This window comes from Neolamprologus multifasciatus, chromosome 7 (genome assembly GCF_963576455.1).
Source record: "Neolamprologus multifasciatus chromosome 7, fNeoMul1.2, whole genome shotgun sequence".
NCBI lineage: Eukaryota > Metazoa > Chordata > Actinopteri > Cichliformes > Cichlidae > Neolamprologus > Neolamprologus multifasciatus.
In genome coordinates, this window is record NC_140445.1 from 67,469,002 (window position 1) to 67,490,786 (window position 21,785).

General features: G+C 42.4%; 2 protein-coding genes and 1 long non-coding RNA gene across 5 annotated transcripts in view; 2 read left to right on the forward strand and 1 right to left on the reverse strand.

The window, feature by feature from the left end:
- The window catches only part of n4bp1 (nedd4 binding protein 1), a 26,845-nt gene extending 19,593 nt beyond the window's left edge, over positions 1-7,252 (forward strand). Inside the window, exons 10-13 of one of the 2 annotated variants that reach the window (XR_014874859.1) lie at positions 218-325; positions 1,835-1,936; positions 2,024-5,611; positions 5,648-7,252. Coding sequence is in view for 1 of the 2 variants with exons in the window: in XM_085164781.1 (XP_085020907.1) it covers positions 218-325; positions 1,835-1,936; positions 2,024-2,375 (562 nt within the window). In the remaining variant the exon portion in view is untranslated. Of the gene's footprint in view, positions 1-217; positions 326-1,834; positions 1,937-2,023 lie in introns of both variants that reach the window. The other variant, XM_085164781.1, reaches the window with a different exon arrangement.
- Positions 1-21,785, forward strand: part of LOC146515990 (uncharacterized) — a 101,961-nt gene that overhangs the window by 58,371 nt on the left and 21,805 nt on the right. The gene's annotated exons all lie outside the window — the stretch shown is intronic.
- siah1 (siah E3 ubiquitin protein ligase 1) overlaps positions 210-21,785 on the reverse strand; it is a 33,252-nt gene continuing 11,676 nt past the window's right edge. Inside the window, exons 1-5 of one of the 2 annotated variants that reach the window (XM_085164788.1) lie at positions 21,611-21,744; positions 18,476-18,532; positions 10,434-10,615; positions 9,991-10,287; positions 210-8,666 (exon numbers count right to left, since the gene is read on the reverse strand). In XM_085164788.1, coding sequence (XP_085020914.1) covers positions 8,295-8,666; positions 9,991-10,287; positions 10,434-10,615; positions 18,476-18,532; positions 21,611-21,728 — 1,026 coding nt within the window. In that variant the 5' untranslated portion in view covers positions 21,729-21,744 and the 3' untranslated portion in view covers positions 210-8,294. Of the gene's footprint in view, positions 8,667-9,990; positions 10,288-10,433; positions 10,616-18,475; positions 18,533-21,610; positions 21,745-21,785 lie in introns of those variants that run through there. The other variant, XM_085164789.1, reaches the window with a different exon arrangement.

Genomic DNA, 21,785 nt, shown 5'->3' on the forward strand with positions numbered 1-21,785 from the left:
TGAATCGCTCGGTTGTTGAAAGTTCCCTTGTGTGTGTTCGCTCCCACCCTGCTGACCTCCATCTGTATCTTTCTAATAGACGACTAGAAGATACATGTGCAGATATATGATGATGTTTTGAAGCCCAGATCATTCATCATAAAACTGACCAGCACCTTCTCCACATATAATATTTTTGAACACGAGGAAAAGTGTCCTTTTTTTTCCTCCCCGTCAGATTCATGCTCCACCTGGCAGAAAAAACAGACGGGATCATCGTAACCAATGACAACCTGAGGGATTTTGTCGACACCTCGGACACCTGGCGTAGGATCATTCAAGAGAGGTGATTGTTGTGTACACAGCTCAGTGAGTCATTCACTTACGTGTTGCCTAACATGGCACCGGAAAGTCCACACAGGAGCAACGTTAAGATTGAAGTTCTATTTAAAACCATTTTATTTACATTTCCTATCAATCAGCGAGTCCTTTATAGGAAAAGGAGAATTCATGTGTGTGCAGGAAACTAAACGGGTACAGGCACCAATCAAAAGATCCAGTTTTGGTGACTAATAGTGAATAATGCACTTTATTACTCCTTAATGAGAATTTCATATCGCTACATCAGTTAAAGCAACGTATTTAATTTGGCTAAGAGACGTCTTTAAATGATTGATCTTTGAACACCCACATCGTGTCCTTCACATGTTTTTTGACACGCAGGAGAACCGTTGAAAAAGTATTAAGGAAAATAAATCCGTTGATATCAACCATTCACACTCTGCTGTATCTGCAGGGTGTTGTGAACCACTCAGACTTACTTATATGGTGATAAATACAGAAATTACTCTCAGCGCACCTAGTTTTATTGTAGTAAGGCTACGATAAAATAAATGCAAACTGAATAAATATATTGAAACTTTATATACATCAGTGATGACAAAGAGTGTTTGTATTGAAAGTAGCTATGTAACATTTTCCATGACTTCTATCATACTCCACCACAGCCCATATGAAGGGCTAAATGTATGAGACTGTGGGATTGTGTCGCCCCCTGTTGGTCAGTGTCTCAGACCCCCTTTGCACAGGAAACCACTGTGCAAGTTGGTCTGACGCCATCCGGCGCTGCTGTCATGGGTTAATTCCTGGTTGTGACTGCTTCACACAGAGAGCGGCGTTCCCACGTACACAAACTCTGTTTATTTAAGGCTGTTTTGTTCAGGCTGACGAGTTCAGCCTGCACCAGGGGTAAAATTAGCTTAGCTTATAATTCCATGACAACAATCTCACAAACTGTAAAGTTTTTATTTCAAACTGGTTTAATAAACATGGTACTGGAGGGGAGACTCATCACTGACTTTAACCATCATTTCCACATACCTGTAAACATACTGTGACTCAGTCAATAGTTCTTCATCAACAAACAACAAAGCTCTTAACATTTTTAAATAATTTTCACAGACTAATTCTTTTTAAAACTTTTTTTGGGGAAAACAGACATTTGTACCCAAATCAGTAGACTTTCATGGAAAACGCTTGTCAGCAACAATATGAAGTCATTTCTAGGAAGGTATGAGCAAAGAACCGGAAAGTGTGTCTTCCTTTGTATTGTTCTGCATCGCCATCCTGGTGCATTGATGATCTTGTCTTAACTCCAGAGTACTTTCCAGCTTTTGTAGTGATGTTAAAATTTCAAGAATAAAATGTAGTTATTTGAAATCAGCAATTGAACATGTAGTTTGTCAACAGTAAGAATGTAAAAGCTGCAGAAAAAACAACACAGTGTGGGTTCAGAAAGCGCCCACTAGAGTTTCAGAACAGTTACAGTTTGTGAATTTGTCCACTTTGACCGCAGATTGCTTCAGTTTACTTTTGTGGAGGACCACTTCATGATCCCCGATGACCCTCTGGGAAAGGACGGCCCTCACCTTGACATCTTCCTACGTAAAGACAGCTGGTGTGTGGTGAAATACTGAGGCCTTGTCGGGTCAGTGTTGGTTACTGTGCGCTGCTCCTTCTTACACCCTCTTTCTCTTCCTGTCAGGAGAGCTCCGGGCACGCCTCCGCCTCTCAGACCCCCGGACCTCCGGCCTCCCTCACAGCAGCAGCCAGTTTACGTGCAAGCTGTTCACTCTGCCCCGCGGACCCCCACCTCCCTGACGGCCCACGCCACTGCGCACTGGCCCCACTCCGGGCCCCCAGAATGGCACCCACCTCGCCGGTCTCCCTCACCCTCTCCCTCACCTCCGCCCCAGCGGTCGCCGGGGGAGACGTCAGAGCTGAAGAGAAAACTGTACGACATCTTCCCCGACCAGAAGCAGCGGATCGACCGCATCCTCAGCGACAACCCGTACATGAGAGACCTGAACGCCCTTTCTGGGTTGCTGCTCGGATAAAGAACTCTCAGTTAAGACGATCAGCAGATATACGCGCAGTGCATACAGACGCAAGGATATATATAAAAATAATTTATTTTACCATCTCTTCCAGCTTGGAGGACTTTTTCTTTAATTATTTTTATTTTTCATCGAGACTGATCGTCAAACTAGCTGCTACTGTTGAAACCCATCGTTTGGGACGATCTACTTTTTCTCTCCTTCACTTTCAGGTCGATTAAGGTCGACAGCACCGGTGTCTGCGTCACCAAAATGTTAAAAGTTACCACATTCGTCAAACAAGAAAAGTCTCTAGGTAATCATTTCTTTGTTTCTCGACAACAGTCCAGAGATTCCATGAATGTGGGACCAGCACTGGGCGCGCTCTTTCTGGACCGTGGCACCAGCTCAGCGCACGACCGGTTTCCTCTCCCGAACTTTGCTGACTTCTTAATACAGACTCTCAGCTTGTTCTCCAGCTTTATGTTGAGACACGTGTGACGCTGGCAGGTTTTTGCATGTTTTGAAACTTTCAGCAAAGCATTTTTTTTCTTTTTCCACTGTCAAGCAGTACCAGGCTACAAACCTAACATCGGTTTGTGCAGTTCGGAGTCGTTCAATATTAACACGGGAAGTTTAAAAGAACACTTTGTTTTCGTTTGCAGTGCATCTGTTGGAATTGCGTTTTAATTGAGACAGCCAGAATTTCAGGAAGCATGAGATCAGTCGGATGAAAGTATAAAGTGAATAGAAATCCCCAAAAGCAGTAGCTGGTCAAAAGTTAAGCAGGAAATTACATCAAAGCTTCTGTTTTGGCAGCTGAGCACATCAAAGAAACACCCTTAGGCGTGCTCGTGGCCAACATTTAGAGGCTGTTGTTCACAAGCAGTTTCTCCGAGTTACGATATGGGTGCATATTCAAGCTGAATTTAAACAACTACCAAAAAACGTTTCTAGTTAATTTAACCAGCCCCTCCCAACTCTACCTTCTCAAACCCAGTTTTAGATGCTTTCCCCCCTTCAAAGGTAGACCATTATACACTGTTTTATCTCATTGGTGATTTTTCTTTTTCATATGATATTTGCAGAAAGTCCCTTCTCTCATAGTTCTGTGTTCTTTCTCAAAGCTGCACTTTATAAATGATCTCTGAAGAAAACCTGAATTTGCTGCTCTGATGATCAAAGTGACGTTACTTCCCAAACTGACCCGCTCTGGGTTAAAAGTTTCTGTCTGTAGCCGACACGTGTCAGTTGTCTGACCTTGAATGGAAACAAACACTAAAACAGTTTAGACTTACCCTTTGAAAATTAATTTGCATTTAAAATGACGGATCATAAGTTTGCTCATAAAAAATAGTGTTAAGATGACATAGTTTAAGTTACAGATGTACCGCAATGAAGGCTGCAGCGGTTTCACCCTTACCCGGAGCTGCAGCTTGCATATTTAATGTGCATCTGATTTTGTAACATACAAACATTTCATCTTGTGAGAAAAGAATCTCTGCACAAAAACTTCACAAGGTGTCAAAAATAACTTTTGTTTGTACTTGCTCTGTTGTTATCGTAAGGATTACTGAAGGATTTCTTTTCTCTTGTATTATAATTCTTTTGTGTATATTGATTTCATTTTTGTAAATATGCACATTTTTGGCTACAGTGCACATATGGTTCTATGTATGTGGAAGAAGAATAAAATGCAGCATTCTCCATAGAAAAATGGGCAAACTTGCTTTGTTTTTCATCACGGGTTAAAGATGAACTCTTATGTCTGCTTACTTTAAATGTCTTAAATATTGTACAAGAAGGCTCATCGCCTCAAACACACCAAGAATGTGAGAAGTTTTTGAGAGATCTCTTTCGGGGTGATAACAGAGCGAAACCTAAACCCAGGTTGAAAATATTGTTTCAGTTGCTTTTAATTATGATATTTACATACTAAGATAAAATTAAAAATGAATTTTTTTTCTATAGCAACCACCCTGAGGAGGCACTGATTCTATTGCTTTTAAGACTGGGACAAATACCATATTTTTGCTACATATGGCAGCAATTCAGTGCATTTAGGTATAGTCAGGATGGCCTGCTGAAGTTGGTAAATGCATTTGTATAGCACTTTTCTAGTCCTTAAGGACCCCAAAGCGCTTTACACTACATTCAGTCATTCACCCATTCACACTCACATTCACACACTGGTGATGGCAGCTACATTGTAGCCACAGCTGCCCTGGGGCGCACTGACAGAGGCGAGGCTGCCGGACACTGGCGCCACCGGGCCCTCTGACCACCACCAGTAGTAGTCTCTTGCCCAAGGATATTTGGCATATCCAGGAGGCAGCCTGGGATCGAACCACCGACCTTCTGATTAGTGGCTGACCTGCTCTGCCACCTGAGCTACAGCCACCCAGAACTGTGATTTTAAGCTGCTTTGTGGCACGGTTGTTGGTGCTAGACCGCCTGACCTTAATTGTTCCTGTCTCACTGGGAATCGTCTGAAAGAAGAAAATATCCAGTCAGGACGTCACACAGGGGGCCACTCTCGTCAGCTTAGAACAGGAAACTGATGAGACTCCATTTCTGCTGCGACATGAGCGAACAGGCCAATTCTGACTTGTATCAGCAGTTCAGGCTGGTGGTGTAATTATTCTTCTTTTGGCTGCTCACTCTAGGAGTCGTCACATCACAACCCTATTCCTTGTATCATTTTCTGGCTCAGGAGATGTAGTGGGTCGTCTGCCAATTGGAAAATCAGTGATGCGCTCCCCAGCTTCTCCAGTCTGTCAAGATACCGCGTTGCCCTTAAGTGTGAGCTTCTGGGCATGCTCCTGATGAGATGCAGGCTGGTGTTCCCTCCCAGACCTGCATCAGACCATCCTACTCCTACAGTCTTCTGCGCTACTTGACAGCATCCATTGTACCAACAGCTTGTGCTCCTGCAGCTGCACAGAACTATTCCTGTTTCTTACTGCCTGCGCGACCTACCTGTCTGACCTCAAAGGCTGCCCTACATCCACAAACCCACTTAACAATGAGAAACTAAGGAGGCCACCAGATGCATTAAGGGCAGTATCACAGGGCTGTACTAGAACTGCTTTTTTTAATTCCACCACTCAGATGTTTAAATATCTGAGTGAACAGATTTTTTTCTCCATTAAATGGCATTGTGTTTGAAGATCTTGCATTGAATTATAAATCACATCAGTGCATATGTTAAACACGTTACCCTAAGCCCACTGTCATGATCTTCCATTGCCTCCACTGTCTGGCACAAAGCTTCAGTCAGTGTCAGGCAGCAGGTCTCAGAGTTTGCTGTAAGCTTTGCATTTCCCTACTTTTCTGGCTAACATCTGTCACAGCTGGTTTACTCCCAGGGGAGCAGTGATGCCTGCCTGGGGTGCAGACGTGGCTTGGAGGGATTTCACGCCAATTGGCCGTCTCTCCCGCCAGTAGGTCTTTTTGTTTCACGATTCAGCATCGTGGGGGCGACCTAGCTAAACAATGTGCTGCCAACGCTCTTACCTGCATTTCTTCCTGCTCTGTGACCACTCCTGACAGTTATGAGACACCTGTAATGACAACAGACCTGAAACAGACATTGTATTTTATGTTGTTCATGTAAAACTGTTCGCTGTAGATCTGAAAAGTTTTTAAATGAACCGATTGTCGGGAAGATCAGCTTTTACTATTACAACGAATTTTATTCCATTTCACGATGGCCACAATCTTTTAAAAATTGTATTTCACCTACCCCCATCATGTTTTAGTGTTTCTTCTCCTAATCAAAATTCCAGTTTTGTTTTAAATGTTTTGGCTTTTTGCTTCATGCTGATATTGAAATATTTTTACCTGAACACCCTTCACAAATCTTAAGCTCAACAACAACCTGGAAAACTGGGAAAGAAAACAAGCTTCCAAAATGCTGAAATGAAGGTTTACAACAGGAAGACCAATCTAATAAAAAGTCAAACAGGAGCATCCACTGAACTGGATGTTCCTTACATTCATTTCTTTGCTTGTCAAAAAACGGAGGTACTGTCAGTTTTACAGTTATTGTCGTGTTGAATCCAAAAGCCTCAGAGAAAAAGAAAAAAAAGAATGAAGAAAAGCACAGAGTATGAAAAAGATAGATTTATTTAATGACAAATTAAAACAGAAGTGGAGGACTTCAGGGAGAGCAGCAACATTACTGAGACTCCACATGAGGAGAAATGGAGAGATGATTGGCTTGAACTCCCTCAATCCTTGAACAAAACAAACAAAACAAAAGGGCTCGAGGGGAAAGACTTACCACACAAATGAGAGGACAGCGGGACAAATAAATGAAGAGGAAATAAAATAAAGCAACCCAACTCTGGAAGAAAAGAAACCTTCAGAAGAACGACAACTTGTTTTTTTTTTTTTCCTTTAAACTACAAACACTGAAGTTTAGCCACAACTTTTACAATTGCCTTTTAATGGTTGTTTTTAAAATTCAATACAAAAACCAATAATTGTCATAATCTCCATGTAATAATAACAATAGCAACATTGTAACGGTAGAAACTGTCCCTCATTCCTTGTTGGGTGATCAGTCAATCGGTGAGACAGAGAAACGAGGCCGAGCACAAACGAAAGAGACGTGAGAAAACGAGCAGGTTTTCAGCAAAGACAGTGCACACGCGCGCACACACAAAAATAAAATAAAATAAAAAACACTAATAGTTCCAAAGAAATAGACTTGAGAAATAATAATTCTTCCAACTGAAATGCAGTGTTTAGGTTTTTTCCTCCTTGTTCTAAAAACAAAAAAACAAAAAGGACCCCTTTGTTCCTCGGTCAATTTATTACACCTGCACACAGAGCCTGTAATGCAAAGAGCAATGTGCGTTTGGCATGTCAGAAAGCCGTTGATGTGTCCACTTTGAAAATAAAACTTCAAAATTAGAAAAGTAAAACTCCAGGGCTGACGTAGCTGAGGGCCTTCTTACATCCAACCAGTATGACAGCAAAGTTTAATAATTGATGATGACAGTCAACAATTTAATAACAAGCATCCGATGCGCAATCTTTAGCTTTGGGGGGAGGAACCGGTGTGGAGCAGAAGGAAGCAAAACGAGCTCGCGCAGTTGTAGTAATCCCGGGACCCTTTACACAGATCCAAGCTTCTTTTCCTGGACGTTACTCGGGGATTGGGGTGCTACAGCCGTTCATGTCTGTGAGTGATGATCCCCAGTCACAGGTGAAGATACATTTTAGATAAAGATTTTTAGGGACTCGGGGTTCCAGTTTGAAACAGTCAATAGCAGCCGCAGCCATAGCCCTGCGAGGGTGGGGAGCGTGGGAACCGTTCCAGTCCGAGTGAGGGAAAGTGTGGGGGGACTTGAGGGGTACTGAGGTGGATTACAAACAGGAAGTGCTAGCTGTCCTGCAAGCACTCCAGCACTGACCAGGAGTCCGTTTTGAACTATAGCTTGATCCTTCAAGTCAGGGACCGGAGCCCCTTCCACGTTCCGCTCGGGAAGAGTCGTAGTGTCTGAAGTGTGTCTGTGTGTGTGAGAGTGAGAGAGCGATGAGAACGAGCGGTGAGAAATCACTCCAAGACGGGGGACACGTGGCCAGGAAAGGAGTTTGACGGCTTGTGTCCGCGTTTATGACCAACAGAGGGCGAGGCCCCACGTGGGTGCACGGGTCTCACGTATGTGTTTCCAAGTCTATAGCCGTCACTACACAGTTATGCTATTTTGTTTCATTTCCTCCACTCATCCATCCAAACATTCAGCCATCCATTCCCCCCCAGGCCTCCATGGCTGCCTAATTAGACAGTCCAAATTCATGTCTGAAGGAGTGAGGCAGAGAGGGGCGGGGCACTGCGAGGTCTCCCCTCTAATAAAAAAAGAAAACAAAGAAAAAAATGCCCCCTAACAATATGTAACTTCTTGTTTTTTTAAATCCTCTTCAAAGTTTTTAGCACATGGAGATGGTGACGTTGATTCCCAGGTTGCCGTTCTCAGCAAACAGCTGTGCGATGGATGTGTCGAACACCAGGCAGTCGCTGTTCATGATAGCTGTGGCGATGCCCTCGTGGATGGAGCGTGGCGTGGCCTCCCAGGTCAGACGACGCCGGTGCCCGTTGAGCTCCAGTCGGTAGGCGAAGTTCTCGGCCTGCTTGCGAGTCCCAATGAGCTGCACGATGGCAAAGAACTGCTGGTGTCCGTCGTACTTCTCCTGCTTCTCCAGCACGAGCATGAAGTGGAAGCCGAAGCACGACTGCATCATTACCCAGTCCACCGCACCGGGCAGGTTGATATCTGTGGCCAGGAACACGATGTCCTCCCCCTGGACGGACACACAAAGAGGGTTAATCATCTTTAATCGTCAGCCTGAAGTTAACACCCGACGCTGCTCAAATAAAGATCTTTTACATCATCATGATCTCAAAATAAATACATGTTATAAAACAAGCCGCAAAAGGAACAAGCTGTTGTTCTCATGTTAAACGCAATTTTCTGGAATAATATGGCAATTATTTGACAAAGCAGTTTGCTCATGATACCAACCACACCGTTATGAGACCTCGACCACTGGAAAGTTCAAAGGTCTGCCAGACCGCGACTTTCGGACTCGGGAGACTGAGAAACACATTAAAGTTGTCTTTTTGAAAGGGGTTGTGATTTGCACTGCACTTGTCATCCGGCTGTCTTGCTGCAGGCTGACTTTTAGCATAACAGTAAAGAACAAGCAGAGACAGTCTCCATCAGTTGTTTGAGCACGTGCGACCCCCACCTTTTGCACAATGGACACGTCGACTCATTGCTAACATCAAACCATCTTAAATTCTCAAGACCAAGTAAGATATGAGCCACTGAGTAGCCATTAGTGTTGTCTTGCAGTCCAACCTTACGGCTTTAAAAACAAATTTCTAAGACAATCCCACAAATGAAAAGGCTAAACCACTTTCAACAAAAAAAGAGCAGTACTGTAGCACTGCTGGCTCCAGTAGCATCTTTAATACGTCAGTGTTGCCAGATAAGATCATCATGGATGTTCTCGTTGTAGGGGCAAAGATCCTCCATGGTTTCAGAACAGATCATACAACTATATGTACAAGCCACTCAGGCTTTGCATGACATCAGTGAGAGAAGATTTCCTTATGTGGTGATCTCAGGCACACCGCTTCAGCTGTGAGCACAAAAGCTCACCTGTTGCCAGAGAAGCTCCGCCCACCTAGCAGTGGTGTAAACTATTGGAGTGTTCCTTCAATTTCAAAGTAATCATGTATTAAAATGAACATATTCTGCAGGCTATAACAACTCATTTGTAAATTAACACACATTTACACAGCATGTTGTTTCCTTTGATGTCCAGCAGAGGGCACACTCAAAATTACCCATCAGCTTAGTGGGATGGAATATGAAATGTTTTCCATGTTTCCACTTCATTTGAACAAACTCTACGCTGTTTATTCAGACTTTCATTTCTAGTTTATTTCTAAGAGTTTATTTCTAAGTCACAAACTTAATTGCAAACCCTGCACGATCCATGTTTAAATAGCATCGATTCAGATAGTCTTCAAAGTGTCTCATCCTCACTTAGTAAAAATGGCACACACCTTTAGGAGCATGCTTTGTGGAAGAAACTGAGGAGCTGAGTAACTTCTAACCTGCAGTGTGGTGATGGACTTGTGCTGGTGCATCAGGTGAGGCATGACTGCATCCAATGATCCCTGCCACTTGCAAGAGGCGCCGGGGCAGGGGCAGGAATACGGCCGAAACTCGCAAAGCTCTTCGTGCTCGGTCTTGTCGGTATGAGGCAAGGTGACTTCGCAGCCTGATGAGGCATACTTGCAGGGGAAAAGGACAGAGTTGGCCACCTTCTCCATGGCCAGGTTCCTGATGGAACCCAGGGGACCTCGGCAGGTGGGGCAACAAGTGAGCTTAGGCCGGCAGTTGGAGCACACCTGGGAAAGAAGAAAAATAAGATAAATAAAAAGTATGTTCATGACAAGTTTACTAAAATGTTAATCTTCACAATTATGCTTCTGCAAGAAATTTTACTAGCAACAACAACCAGTTCAGGTTCAGTTACAGGCTGGACTGTACACACCAGGTGTCCGGACTGGCACTGGAGGATTGGGGGGAGGACATAGTCGAAGCAGACAGGACACTCAAACAGGCTCGCCAGGTCACTGTTGGAGGCTGTGGTGCCTGAAAGGGTGGGCACACGCTGAGAGGGAGGGCACTTAGATGTTCCTGTGGGCAGCGCGGTGGCAGTCTGGCGACTCATTTCTGACAAGAGAGGAGGATGGTTAAAGCCATAAGCAGATCATATTTTACCATACCATTACCAAGCCTTAGTTAAAAGAGAAGTATGACTAATTGTCTAGCCCTCCCTTTGTTGGCAGCTCTTCCTCTACATCGGAGTCAAAACAGGTCACTGAGAAGGTGGAAGAAACAGACAAGACAACGGACATGAAGGACAAACATCACGATGTTGATGCTGGTTGCAGAGCATGCAGTTTGTTTAAAAACGTAAATGAAAATATACCAAAATTATAGGGGTGCAACGATACTCGTATCGATATTGAACCGTTCGATACAGTGCTTTCGGTTCGGTTCGCATATGTATGAACAATGCAAAATTTTTAATTTATTTTATCAACTTTTCTTCTGACGATGCTGTCTGTGTTGAGCGCTCAGTGGATCTGTGTTCAACTACTCCACCTAGGCTGCACTGTCGAGCGCAGATTCACTGAGCGCAGCACAAGCTAACAAGACAGAAGCTAAGCTCGTTGCAACATGGCAAATTGAACCTCCCCCACCCTCATTCAGATCTGGCGTTTGGAACCATTTTGGTTTTCATGTGACGTATGACCCTGAAGGTAAGCGTGTCATGGACTAAAGTAAAACAGTATGTCGGATGTGCCACGCAATGCTCAATTACATTGGTGGGAACTAGTGTGTTAGCGCAGTTAGCTCGTTAACATGTTAGCCGTCCAGCCCCACGCACGGGGCGATCCGCGGTAGCTCGTTAACGGAGATTTGCCGTGTTGTGGCGTTAACGTCATTTCAGATTAACGCTGACAGCACTAGTGGGAACACAACGAATATGACTGCACATTTACTCTGACATCATCCTAGTGCAAAGACAAGTGGAAGCAGACAAAAACAACAAGCACGCATGCTACAAACTTTACCCGAGTCATTTAGACCAGCAATCCCCAACCCCCGGGCCTCGGACCGGTCCATGAGTCGTTTGGTATCGGGCCGCGAGAGTTGAGGCTCAGGTGTGAAAATTATAGTTTTCAGGGTTTTTAAAATCGGTTTTCAGCGTTAATTTGTTATCGTTTACTCGGTTTTCCTGGGTCTTTTCACGCGTGTTATGAATAAACCTTTTCGGTACTGGTACTAGTTTTATTTTGTTGTATTTATCCGCAACACCTTAAAGGCCGGTCCGTGAAAATATTGTCAGGCATAAACCGGTCCGTGGCGCAAAAAAGGTTGGGGACCGCTGATTTAGACAGCCGTTAGCACATGATTCTCCTTATGGGGACCTGATATGTTTAATATGCTGCTGAGAATAGAGCCCAGAAGAAGAGTATAGTATAGCTTTTATTTTAGAATAATCCTTTAATTGTCCCACAAGGGGAAATTTGGTTGTAACAGCAGCCAAAAAGACACATACAAACAGTACACAGGACAGGGAACAGAAACATACACAATTTTTACATATTTACATCAAGGACAGTGGTTACTATGTACAGAGAGTACTGTACAGTTATTAAATTAAATAAAAATAACTACAGATAAGAGGCAAAGCAGGTTGTAGTGCGAATCGGTTAATTAACTTATTGCAGTTACAGCGCAGATGTGAACATCAGTTCTGATGGTACAGTCTAACAGCTGCAGGGAGGAAGGACCTGCGGAAACGCTCCTTCATGCATCGAGGAGAAGAGAGCCATTTCTCTGTAATAAACTCTCTTTTCCAAGGACGAGCGATTTCTCCATCAGATAGATTTTTTTTATTACTTTGTTGTTTCAGCAACATTAAATTTAAAAACTGTACTTTTGAGTTAAAATATATATTTATAATTTTAATAAATGACAAATTAAAAAAAGCATGAACATTTTTTGTATCGAAAAAAATATCGAACCGTGACACCAAAGTATCGAACCGAACCGTGAATTTTGTGTATGGTTGCACCCCTACAAAATTAAACACCTTTAACACTTTTTCTTTTACTGTAACGTTATCAACATGCTATATGACTGTTATATACACCACAGCATATATGTTGGCTGTTGAGTCAAGCTGCTAACGTTGTTCCCAAATTAAGACGTTTACTTTCCTGTTATTCACGGTGTTCAAGGTGTAGTTTTTGGTTTTGCGTTAACGCCATCGTGTACAGTTTACACATTCACACATCACCTGAAATATTCATAGACTCAACACTGGGAGGAGTCAAATCTCTGGGAGGGATAAATCAGGAAGGGCATCTGGTTCTTTGTGTGTGTGTGGTGGGCTTCATGACAAACCTAATGACTGGTAAAATATCAAAAAGGGACGTGTGATGTCTAATTGACACAGAAGACCTGTTAAATACTTCAGCTGATGATGCCCATGCTGTTGTGTCCTAGCAGGACTGATGCAGCTAAAGCGTTAGCTCCAACTGTTCATACACAGGTCAGAGCTATAAGGAAAAATCAAACGCCGAAGCAAGACCACAAATTGCGCAGGAATTAAGAAGCATTTTCATCAAACAGACAGCCACAGACATCTCCATGTTCGTTTGGCTTCATGTGCTTTAGTTCAGCTGTCTCTGTTAGCAATTTATATCAGTTTGCTTCACAACTACAGCCAAATTCACAAATCTTTGCCATGTATACAATTTCCTGCAGTCACACAACAGAATGACAGATATATGATGTGAATACAGCCCATAAACTACACAGGAGAAATTAAATACATTCCCCAAGCTACTTCTCTGCACCAACTGAATCATTGTTTTTGTAGCTGTGAGCTAACAAACTCTTCATTCATACGGATTAAAGACAAAAACTGCGCTGAAAGTTCATGTAGTGCATGTAGAAGTCAAGTCATCGCTCAGACCGAGTGTCTCCGTTAGGTCTGTATCAGCAGCTGTGGGGTCTAAATATGCTGTGTTACTCCTACTGGCGCCTTCCAGCCATCACTCAGTCCTCTACACCAGGCAGACCTTTAATGTTAATCAATACTTTATGATATGCATGTTCATAAGACGATTGATCTAATGTGTATAGTTTGAGAATTGAAATGCATTACTATACAATTTATATAATAAATGAATAATTTTATATGTACGAATATCAAGTATGAATATCAATCATCTTTTGGCAATGGTTTGATTCCCGTTTGTGTCCAGTGTTAGACGGTTCTACTTAGGGCTGTTTGATATAACGATATATATCAGATGACGATATAAAAACGTCCATCGTTTCATTTTACGCTATCGTTTGTTTCGTGGTGTCGCGAAATAAACTGTTTACAGCAATATTTTCTCATCGTTTTGATGGTCACTGTAGTTATTATTAATTTCTTAAAGTTCTCTTTCCCTTATATGTAATATAACCACACTACAGACGGACAAGCGCCTGTTTTTATGCGTTGTGGTTAGCAACAACAACGGTAACAGCATCGCTTGTCCGCTTGTTTATGTTCCACATAAACCTTTCACAATAAAGCTCAAGATCCTGTTGAGACTTTTCAAAATAAACCGAATCACGTGAAAGAGCAGACTACTTACGGATGAGAATTTTTAAAAAAAATTTAAAAAAAAGAGTCGCCAGGTGTTAAAAAAATAAACCTTAGACTCAAACGTTAGAACAGGCTTTTCCCCGCAGCACACCTTGTAATAAATACTCAAAGAAAACGTCGCCCTTTACAACTCATGTCTGTTATCAGGACGATCGGGATATGAGATTTTGGTCATACCGCACAGCCCTAGTTTTCTACTGACCTGAATCATGTTTGTCCTGCCTGGTTGCACAAAAGTAAACAAGCTGTGTGGAAATCAAAAGGATGCTGGAATGCAAACCTCTGGCTATAGCCCGATGGTGATGTAGTTGTTTTATATGGCCACTTCATTTAGCTGTGTTTATAAACAAACATCTGTGAACAGAACAGGAAGTCTTGTCCGGTTAGCGACACCGGGAGAAAAAATATATATATATCAAGAGGAAACTCAGCTTCTTTCCTCCCGTTGCACTCACTGGCCACACGTTGCGCTCACTGGCCACATGTTGCAGCTTGCATGATGATGTGCGGCTACATGCTGAGCTAATCCTTTCTCTCACAGCTAGGCACAATCCAGCGCTTATTACACTCGCCATACACTTAATGTTTAATCTCCAGAATTACAAACACTTCATAGTTAAACAGTCTGTAGCACACAAAGCGTGCCAATACCAGAGAGCTTCATTTCCTCACTGAAATCATGATAACCCACTTGGAGCAATCTCAGGAGACTCGTCATTCTACCACACTTTGTATGACTAATGCAAACTTTTGGATTATATTTAGAGTGGATGGATTCTTAAGGGGTAATAAATTCATCTCTCTGTGAAAACCAAATCTTTCTACCATGCTTTAAAAAAAGCCTACAGTGCAGGAAGAGTATTCTTCAGTATTCTGTCACTGATGTAAAACACTGTCATCACTGCAACGAGTCAGCTACGCAGATTTTCTGTCACTTTAATTAAATAACAACCAGACAGTAAAGTGAACTCCGATGTGGTGTGGCACTGATGTTTCTCATCGTGCTGTGTAGTTGCCTTGGTAACAGGTTTGTGGATAAGGATGAGATGGCCTGTGAGGCAAAGGAGAGAGGTGGCAGCCGAATGTGACGGGCAGGAGAACAATTGTGTTGAGGAAGAGGAGAATGCAGGGAGGCTAGTTTACGCAGCTGGAAAAGAAAAACAATGATTGCATCCATAATTCTAAACTTTGAGTTCTTCTCAAAATTTCAAGTTAATAAGTCAAAATTTAGAGAAAAATCAGGAAGCCTTTTTAAAGGTACGTCATTGCTTTGTTACTGGGAAGCAGGAGGTGGATGGCATCAGCTGCCAGTGCTACAGCTGGCAGGCATAAATATGCAAAGTGCTGAGTACTTTCAATGTGGTTTAAGAAATGATGAAATCCTTGCGTTACTCGCCAACATGAATAGCACTGTTCGTGTTTACTCTACACTGAAAGCTGACTGATGATGTCCACTACACGATTTTGAGTGAGCTAGTGTCGGGGATATTTTTCCCCATTGGTGGAAACACGCTTCCATCTGAATGAATCAGACATAACCATTTGAGTCAGGAAGGAGGTGGTTTAAAAACAAAAAAGGGAGGTGGCGTGACGATAGACTGATGGGGTGACACCGCAATGAGGATGAACAAGAGTGTGCAGAGGGGGGGAGAAGGAAAAAAAAAGGATAAGAAGAATATTTCTCAGGTCACATTTTTCAGGTCAGTACAGTAATTTGGGTGGACTACATCATCTAGTCTGCTCCTTTTTATAGCCCTACCTACAGACAGAGGGAGGGCCGGCACACAGGAATAATATGGAGAAGGGACTGTATGTGTGGGAGGTGAAGACAAGACTCGGCCAATGAGACACCACAGTGATATGTAGGCAGACGAAACAGCTGGGAAATTAACACCACCAAAGCTTTGGTTTTGCTCAATTCACCTAACTTAGCACAAATTTAACAATTTCAAAAAGAGTAGAAGAAAACATACTCAGCTGCTGCTGTAGCTGAGTCAGAGGCCCTCATAGGTGGTCTTCTGAGGTCTTCCCGGGCAACTTACCTCCATTTAGCAAGTAAATTATGATGTTTGATAAAACATTTGGGTCCTTGTTTTTACAGAAGGGAAGCACTTCCTCTTTCCCTTTGATGGTGATTCAAAGAACTAGCAATAACCAGCAATTTTTGAAGACCTTTAGAATAACCAAATAAATAAGACAGTCACTTTGAGACCATCCTCCACTAAGGCCGCCGCTGTACTGTGCTATTTTAGAGCCACATAAGTTTGAATGCGCTCTCTTTGCACAAGCTCCAGCTCTCCACAAACAGCACTGAAAACCCATGTTTTAGCAGTAATAATTACTTCATTTCCTGCTGACAGCGGAGTCATTTGCCAGATAATAGCGTAAACCTGTAGCTACGAGTGTCGAATGTGATGCTTCTATCTACGCCATCATTACTCGTGTAAGCATCCCTCTTATGTCTAGCTTAGTAGCTGGTACCAGTAGGCAGCACTGCCTCACCTGCTAGGGTAAATCTTGTCTGCATGCTCACATGCACACACTCATGCCATGTGCTGAGGTTAAAAAAATAAATAAAAAATAAATAAAAACTGGATCTAATCAGAGGCTGTATTAGCTAGTGCTCCCTGTGCCTGCCTGTCTGTCTGTAAACATCTGCTGCGATGGAGATACTGCCTTAGCAGCTATTAATAGAACGCCTTTGCTAGCTAGCATGCTAGCAACAGCACCAGGAACAGTGAGACCAAATTAGCTCAGGACTTTCTGCAAAGGCAAGACTGAAATATCCAGCATGTGGTAGCATCACCAGCTTAGCGCTTATGCTTGAAGACAATAGTTTCTTCACAACTGCAGAGTCATTTGTTGTAGATCTATTGAGACCTTTAGAAAACTTGTGTACTTGTCAATAATTGGTGTCCACATAAAAATACACCGACATAAAACAGAGTCTTAACAGTCTTAACATGATCATGAAAATGTAGAATCTGTTCTGTTCACTCTGACAACTGTGCCATGCACCTCATGTGAGAGTGGGGAAAGGGAAAAAAGGACAACCATGAACTTACTACTTTGGTAAATGTGGATGTCAGCTACCAGCTGCGTTTCTGTGAAAGGACGTCTGTGTGCTTAAGGCGTGGCTGATTAGTGCTTCTGCCACACGAGTACACTGCAGCACCATCTTATTGAAGAATACTGGCTGCATTACTGAACAGAGCTAATGTATGGCTCAACATACTTTACTGAAATAGATCATCACTGGACCTCAACCAAGGGGCCATGAAAGGGGGAGAAGGGTTTTGTAGTCTAGCAGCTGAGAAGCAGCGCTGCTACACACACACACACACGCACGCACGCACACACACACACAGTACAAGTGCAGATATTGGGCTATTTTGTGTTGATAGTGGTAATATTATAGAGATTACTATTAACAACAGCTGGAATTTTAGCACAAAATGCCACCAACAAACCAGACTAGAGGATACCGAATTATTCTCCTTTGTAGTTTCCTGGCTTGAACGTTACATATGATGAAACAATAAGTAATTTGCAGCATATAAGGCTATAACAAGCTGCGACATGCAGAGCTAAATGGAGTGTGTAGGGATAAACATAGCATCACTTGTTTAGCTGACACATGAGAGGCCAAGGGGGTGCTGCTCCCAAGAAAGAGGAAAAGAATAGACGAGCAGCAAACTTTTGTTGTTAGCAGGTGGCTTAGAAATGACTTCTGCAGCCTGAATTTACTTTTAAACCCCCCCACCACCAAGAAAAAAAAAATCTAAACACACTGTTGATACTGTTGAGTAATTCAGGACGACTCTTCTCCTTTATAGCAAAATTATACATTACCGAGAAGGGTGCAGCAAAAGGTGTGCGAAGAAGGTAAAAATCGTGTGCGCAAAGAGACTGAAGAGACAGAAACAGTGAGTCAGCTAACCAGACAGAGAGAGATACTGCACTGTGTCGAGAGGATGGAGGATGACAGAACAGACACAAACAATGACTGTGCACACAGCCTGCTGTGTTCAGGAGAAGCACAACAAGGGAAAAGCTATGCAACGTTCTGTTTAGAAAATAGGCGATCACACAGTAGTGTATGCACGTTTGACAAAAAGGTGAAATAAAAGTCATCTTGCATACCCCTCCATGTGTTACATTAGACAATTACAGTGTGTTAGGTGCTGTCCAAGTGAAGTAAATTAAGAGTACCAAATTCCCAAAACAGGAAACAACTCACCCCGTAGCTAGGACTACAAAAGGAATGAGGACAGATACGGTTAAAAAGCCTGCTGGAAACACTGGTATAAGCACTATAACTGTAGATGAACAGGGAGAAAAACTAAAATACACACCTTCGTCCATAAGATTTCCAAATAAGGTTTTCGTCTCCTCTTGAAATGTGGGGACCTCTGAAAAAGAAAAGGGAGCAAAGTAAACAAACATAAGTTAGAAAAGCAAAGCTAGAAGGATACTGGCTCAGACCGATCCCACCGTAACAATGTTCCTACCATATAACAGGAATAATAACCATCAAGTAAAGTACACTAAATTACACACATTTTTCACCAGCTAAACATGAAGCCTGGCTTTGTAATTTCTGACAATGTTTAATAACATGCTCAAGTCAGTCCGGATAAGCTGGATTTCCATCATGACAGTCTAGTTTTTAAAATGGTGCCAGCTGGCTATAGGAGATCAGGAGGGGCACGGCAGATTTAGTGCACTTCCACGGACTACAGCCAGCCTTTCAAGGCATTTAAGCCACTCACTGTGCTGCTAATGCACCATACATTAGCACGAGACTTTTAAAAAATAGATTCACACTGTGCTGTCTTGCCCTACTCCACATTTTCCCCAGTGTTGTTCAGTCAATGCCTCTGTTACAACTCTGACATGTAGCCATTGTGTCTGGGTTATAATAATGTGATCCTCTACAGAGGTCACTGCATGCGGGCTAAACTGTGCACATATGCACATTTCACAACACAGCTGTCATCTGCCAGAGAAAATTTCATTCTACCCTTAATATAGTGCACATTTGTCATTGTAATTCGGGGTGGGTGATATTGCCTCAAATTATCATATGTCGATATGGCCAGAAATATCATGCCCATTTTACTTCAATATAGAATAATCCAGACAAAAAGCTGGTCACAACATTTTATTGATACTTGCAGCTTGCGGGCAGCACCATTTATAGTTGCAACTAAATAAAAGATCATTTTCAATCCTTTTTAAATGAGTCAAACGAACACTACGGCATCACTGAGAGTTACAAACTGTCTAAATCCTTTCACCTTTAATAAAATGAGCAGTATGGCTGCTTTACCAGGTGTAACAAATAGGTTTAACATCCAGGCATCCATGAAAACAGAGTTTATGAAGGTTAACAGAGTTAGAAGTAAGCAGGAAGTTAGCTTGCTAGTTTCCACCTAAACATGATATAGCATGTTCTGACTGAGGGGTTTCTGAAAAATTAAGACGTACAGCTCTGCTGTCACTTCCAACATAAATGAAGACAGAAAACTAAACAGCAGTGACGTTTGTAGGATTACTGAAGTTGGGCTAGCTGCTATATAATAATGTGCTACGTGGTGGGTAGCTACACAGCTATGTTAGCATGATATAAACACATTAGCAGTGAAGCTAACTTTTTTCCCACTCCAGCCTTAATAAACGCAGTGTAGTTTGGACCCGGAAGCCGGGTTCATACATCATCACTTAAAGACCGGATACTGAAGGGGCAATCTTTTGAAACAAGATGCCAGGAGAAGCAGTATTATATCGAGTGACGCAGCACAAAAGTACAAAAGTAACCTGGGTGAAATTGTTCCTAGATACTTCAGGTAAAACATATTTGTTTAACAATAACTTATGTGACTGTTGAGAATGCTCTGGAAGTTATTTTAAACTAAAATAAAGTTTGTACCTCAGATGTTGGGTCAAGCTGTTCAAACCAGCTGCTTAACCACATCAGTAATTTGCCTCCACTGTTTGTTATTCTTGTCATATGAAGCGCAGTTAGTGAGTACCCCTGCCACGCTGGGTGAGTCGTGTGTTTACATTTCGGTCCCAAGTCACCGGCTGCTAGCTTCTCGTCCTTTAAAGTCTGGCTGCACCTTCATGGTCTTAGGAGGCTAAAGGTGGAGAAACACTTGTCGTTTACACCTTTAACCTCCTAAGACCCGAACTCTTCCACGGCATGCATTTTAAATTTCTCTACGATATTTGGGCATATTGGGACCCGATGAATGTAAAAAACAAAGAATTACCTGATTTTTGTTTCTAAGAAAAATGAGAGCCACATATGAGGATATTTGTTTCAAAGTATAATATGCAGTATAATGTCCTCATAAGTGGATATCAGGCCCTTGTAGCGCAAAATTGAGTATTTTGGTCTAAATAACCCAAAATGTGATGTCCACATATGTGGACGCAGGTCCTAGGAAGTTAATCTGGACAGTTTTCTTGTACATGTTGCAAAGTACTGTGTCCTTGTTGGAGGTTGTTGAAGTAGCTCATCTTCAGTACTAAATGGTGACTCTTGCTCTCAGATATGCCTGGGCTCGTCTCATTGTGCACAACAGGGAACAAACTCATGGTTGCTAGTAAATCTAGCCACTGTTAGTTTAATGGATGAGCACACTTTGAAAGCTTTTACCATGCTAAGAAAAAACAATTTAGATTTGTATTTCTACTTATAAAACACTTAACAAGGAACCAAATCTCATCAACCATTTTAGATTAGAGAGCCTAATTCATTTCTGACTTTCACAATGGATACCAGATTGATAAGATCTGATATAACGGAAATCACCATGTGGGCATAATGAAAACAACATTTCCTTTAGGTTAATCTGCAGCCTTTTTAGAGCCATTTTCTTTAGACAAAACAAACACATACCTTGGGAAAAAAACAAAAACAAAACACAACTACATAGCACCTCGTGTACATGTGAAAACAGAAGGACACAAAAAAAAGGGGCACTAAGAGAAGCTAAGATATGCTGCACACTGAAGCCAGGAAAAGTTGAAGTATACGGAAAATAAGCACTCGGGGGAATAAGGGAATGCAAACAGATACAAGCGGGAAAAAGACACCACGAGTAGAGGGGGAGGCCAAAAACAAGCTAGGCTTCAACAAACATGCCGTTCTTTGTTCTTAAGTGGCTCCAAGTTTTCATGCACACTATACAGTGTAATTCACAATGCACGCATGCGGCGCCTGCTGAAAGGCTCCTCTGTATTCACCCACAAAGAAACTATTCAGCACATTTTGTCACAACATACAGAACACACTTTCACCAGCTACGCTCGAGCAACAGAAAGGCCAATCAATTTGTCAGCTTGATGCTAACAAAGCTACAACTAGAATTTACACTACTGTACAACATCTTACCCTGCAGATACACGGACAAATGCATTGAGCTGATGATGGGGGGAGGAGAGGGGGCTTTTAGTGTGCTTTACCGTTTTAAGTGTAATACCTTTAGTCCTGTGCACACTCCTTGTGGCTACACATGAGAAGAGTCTGAGCAAGGAGTTCCAGGGTGGAGCTTGCAGCGATATACTAGCCGGCTTCGATTTCACTTGTACCACAGACATAGAGGTAAGGCATTTATACGCTCCCTTTGCGCCATATTTCTCTGGCCTTTTCCATGG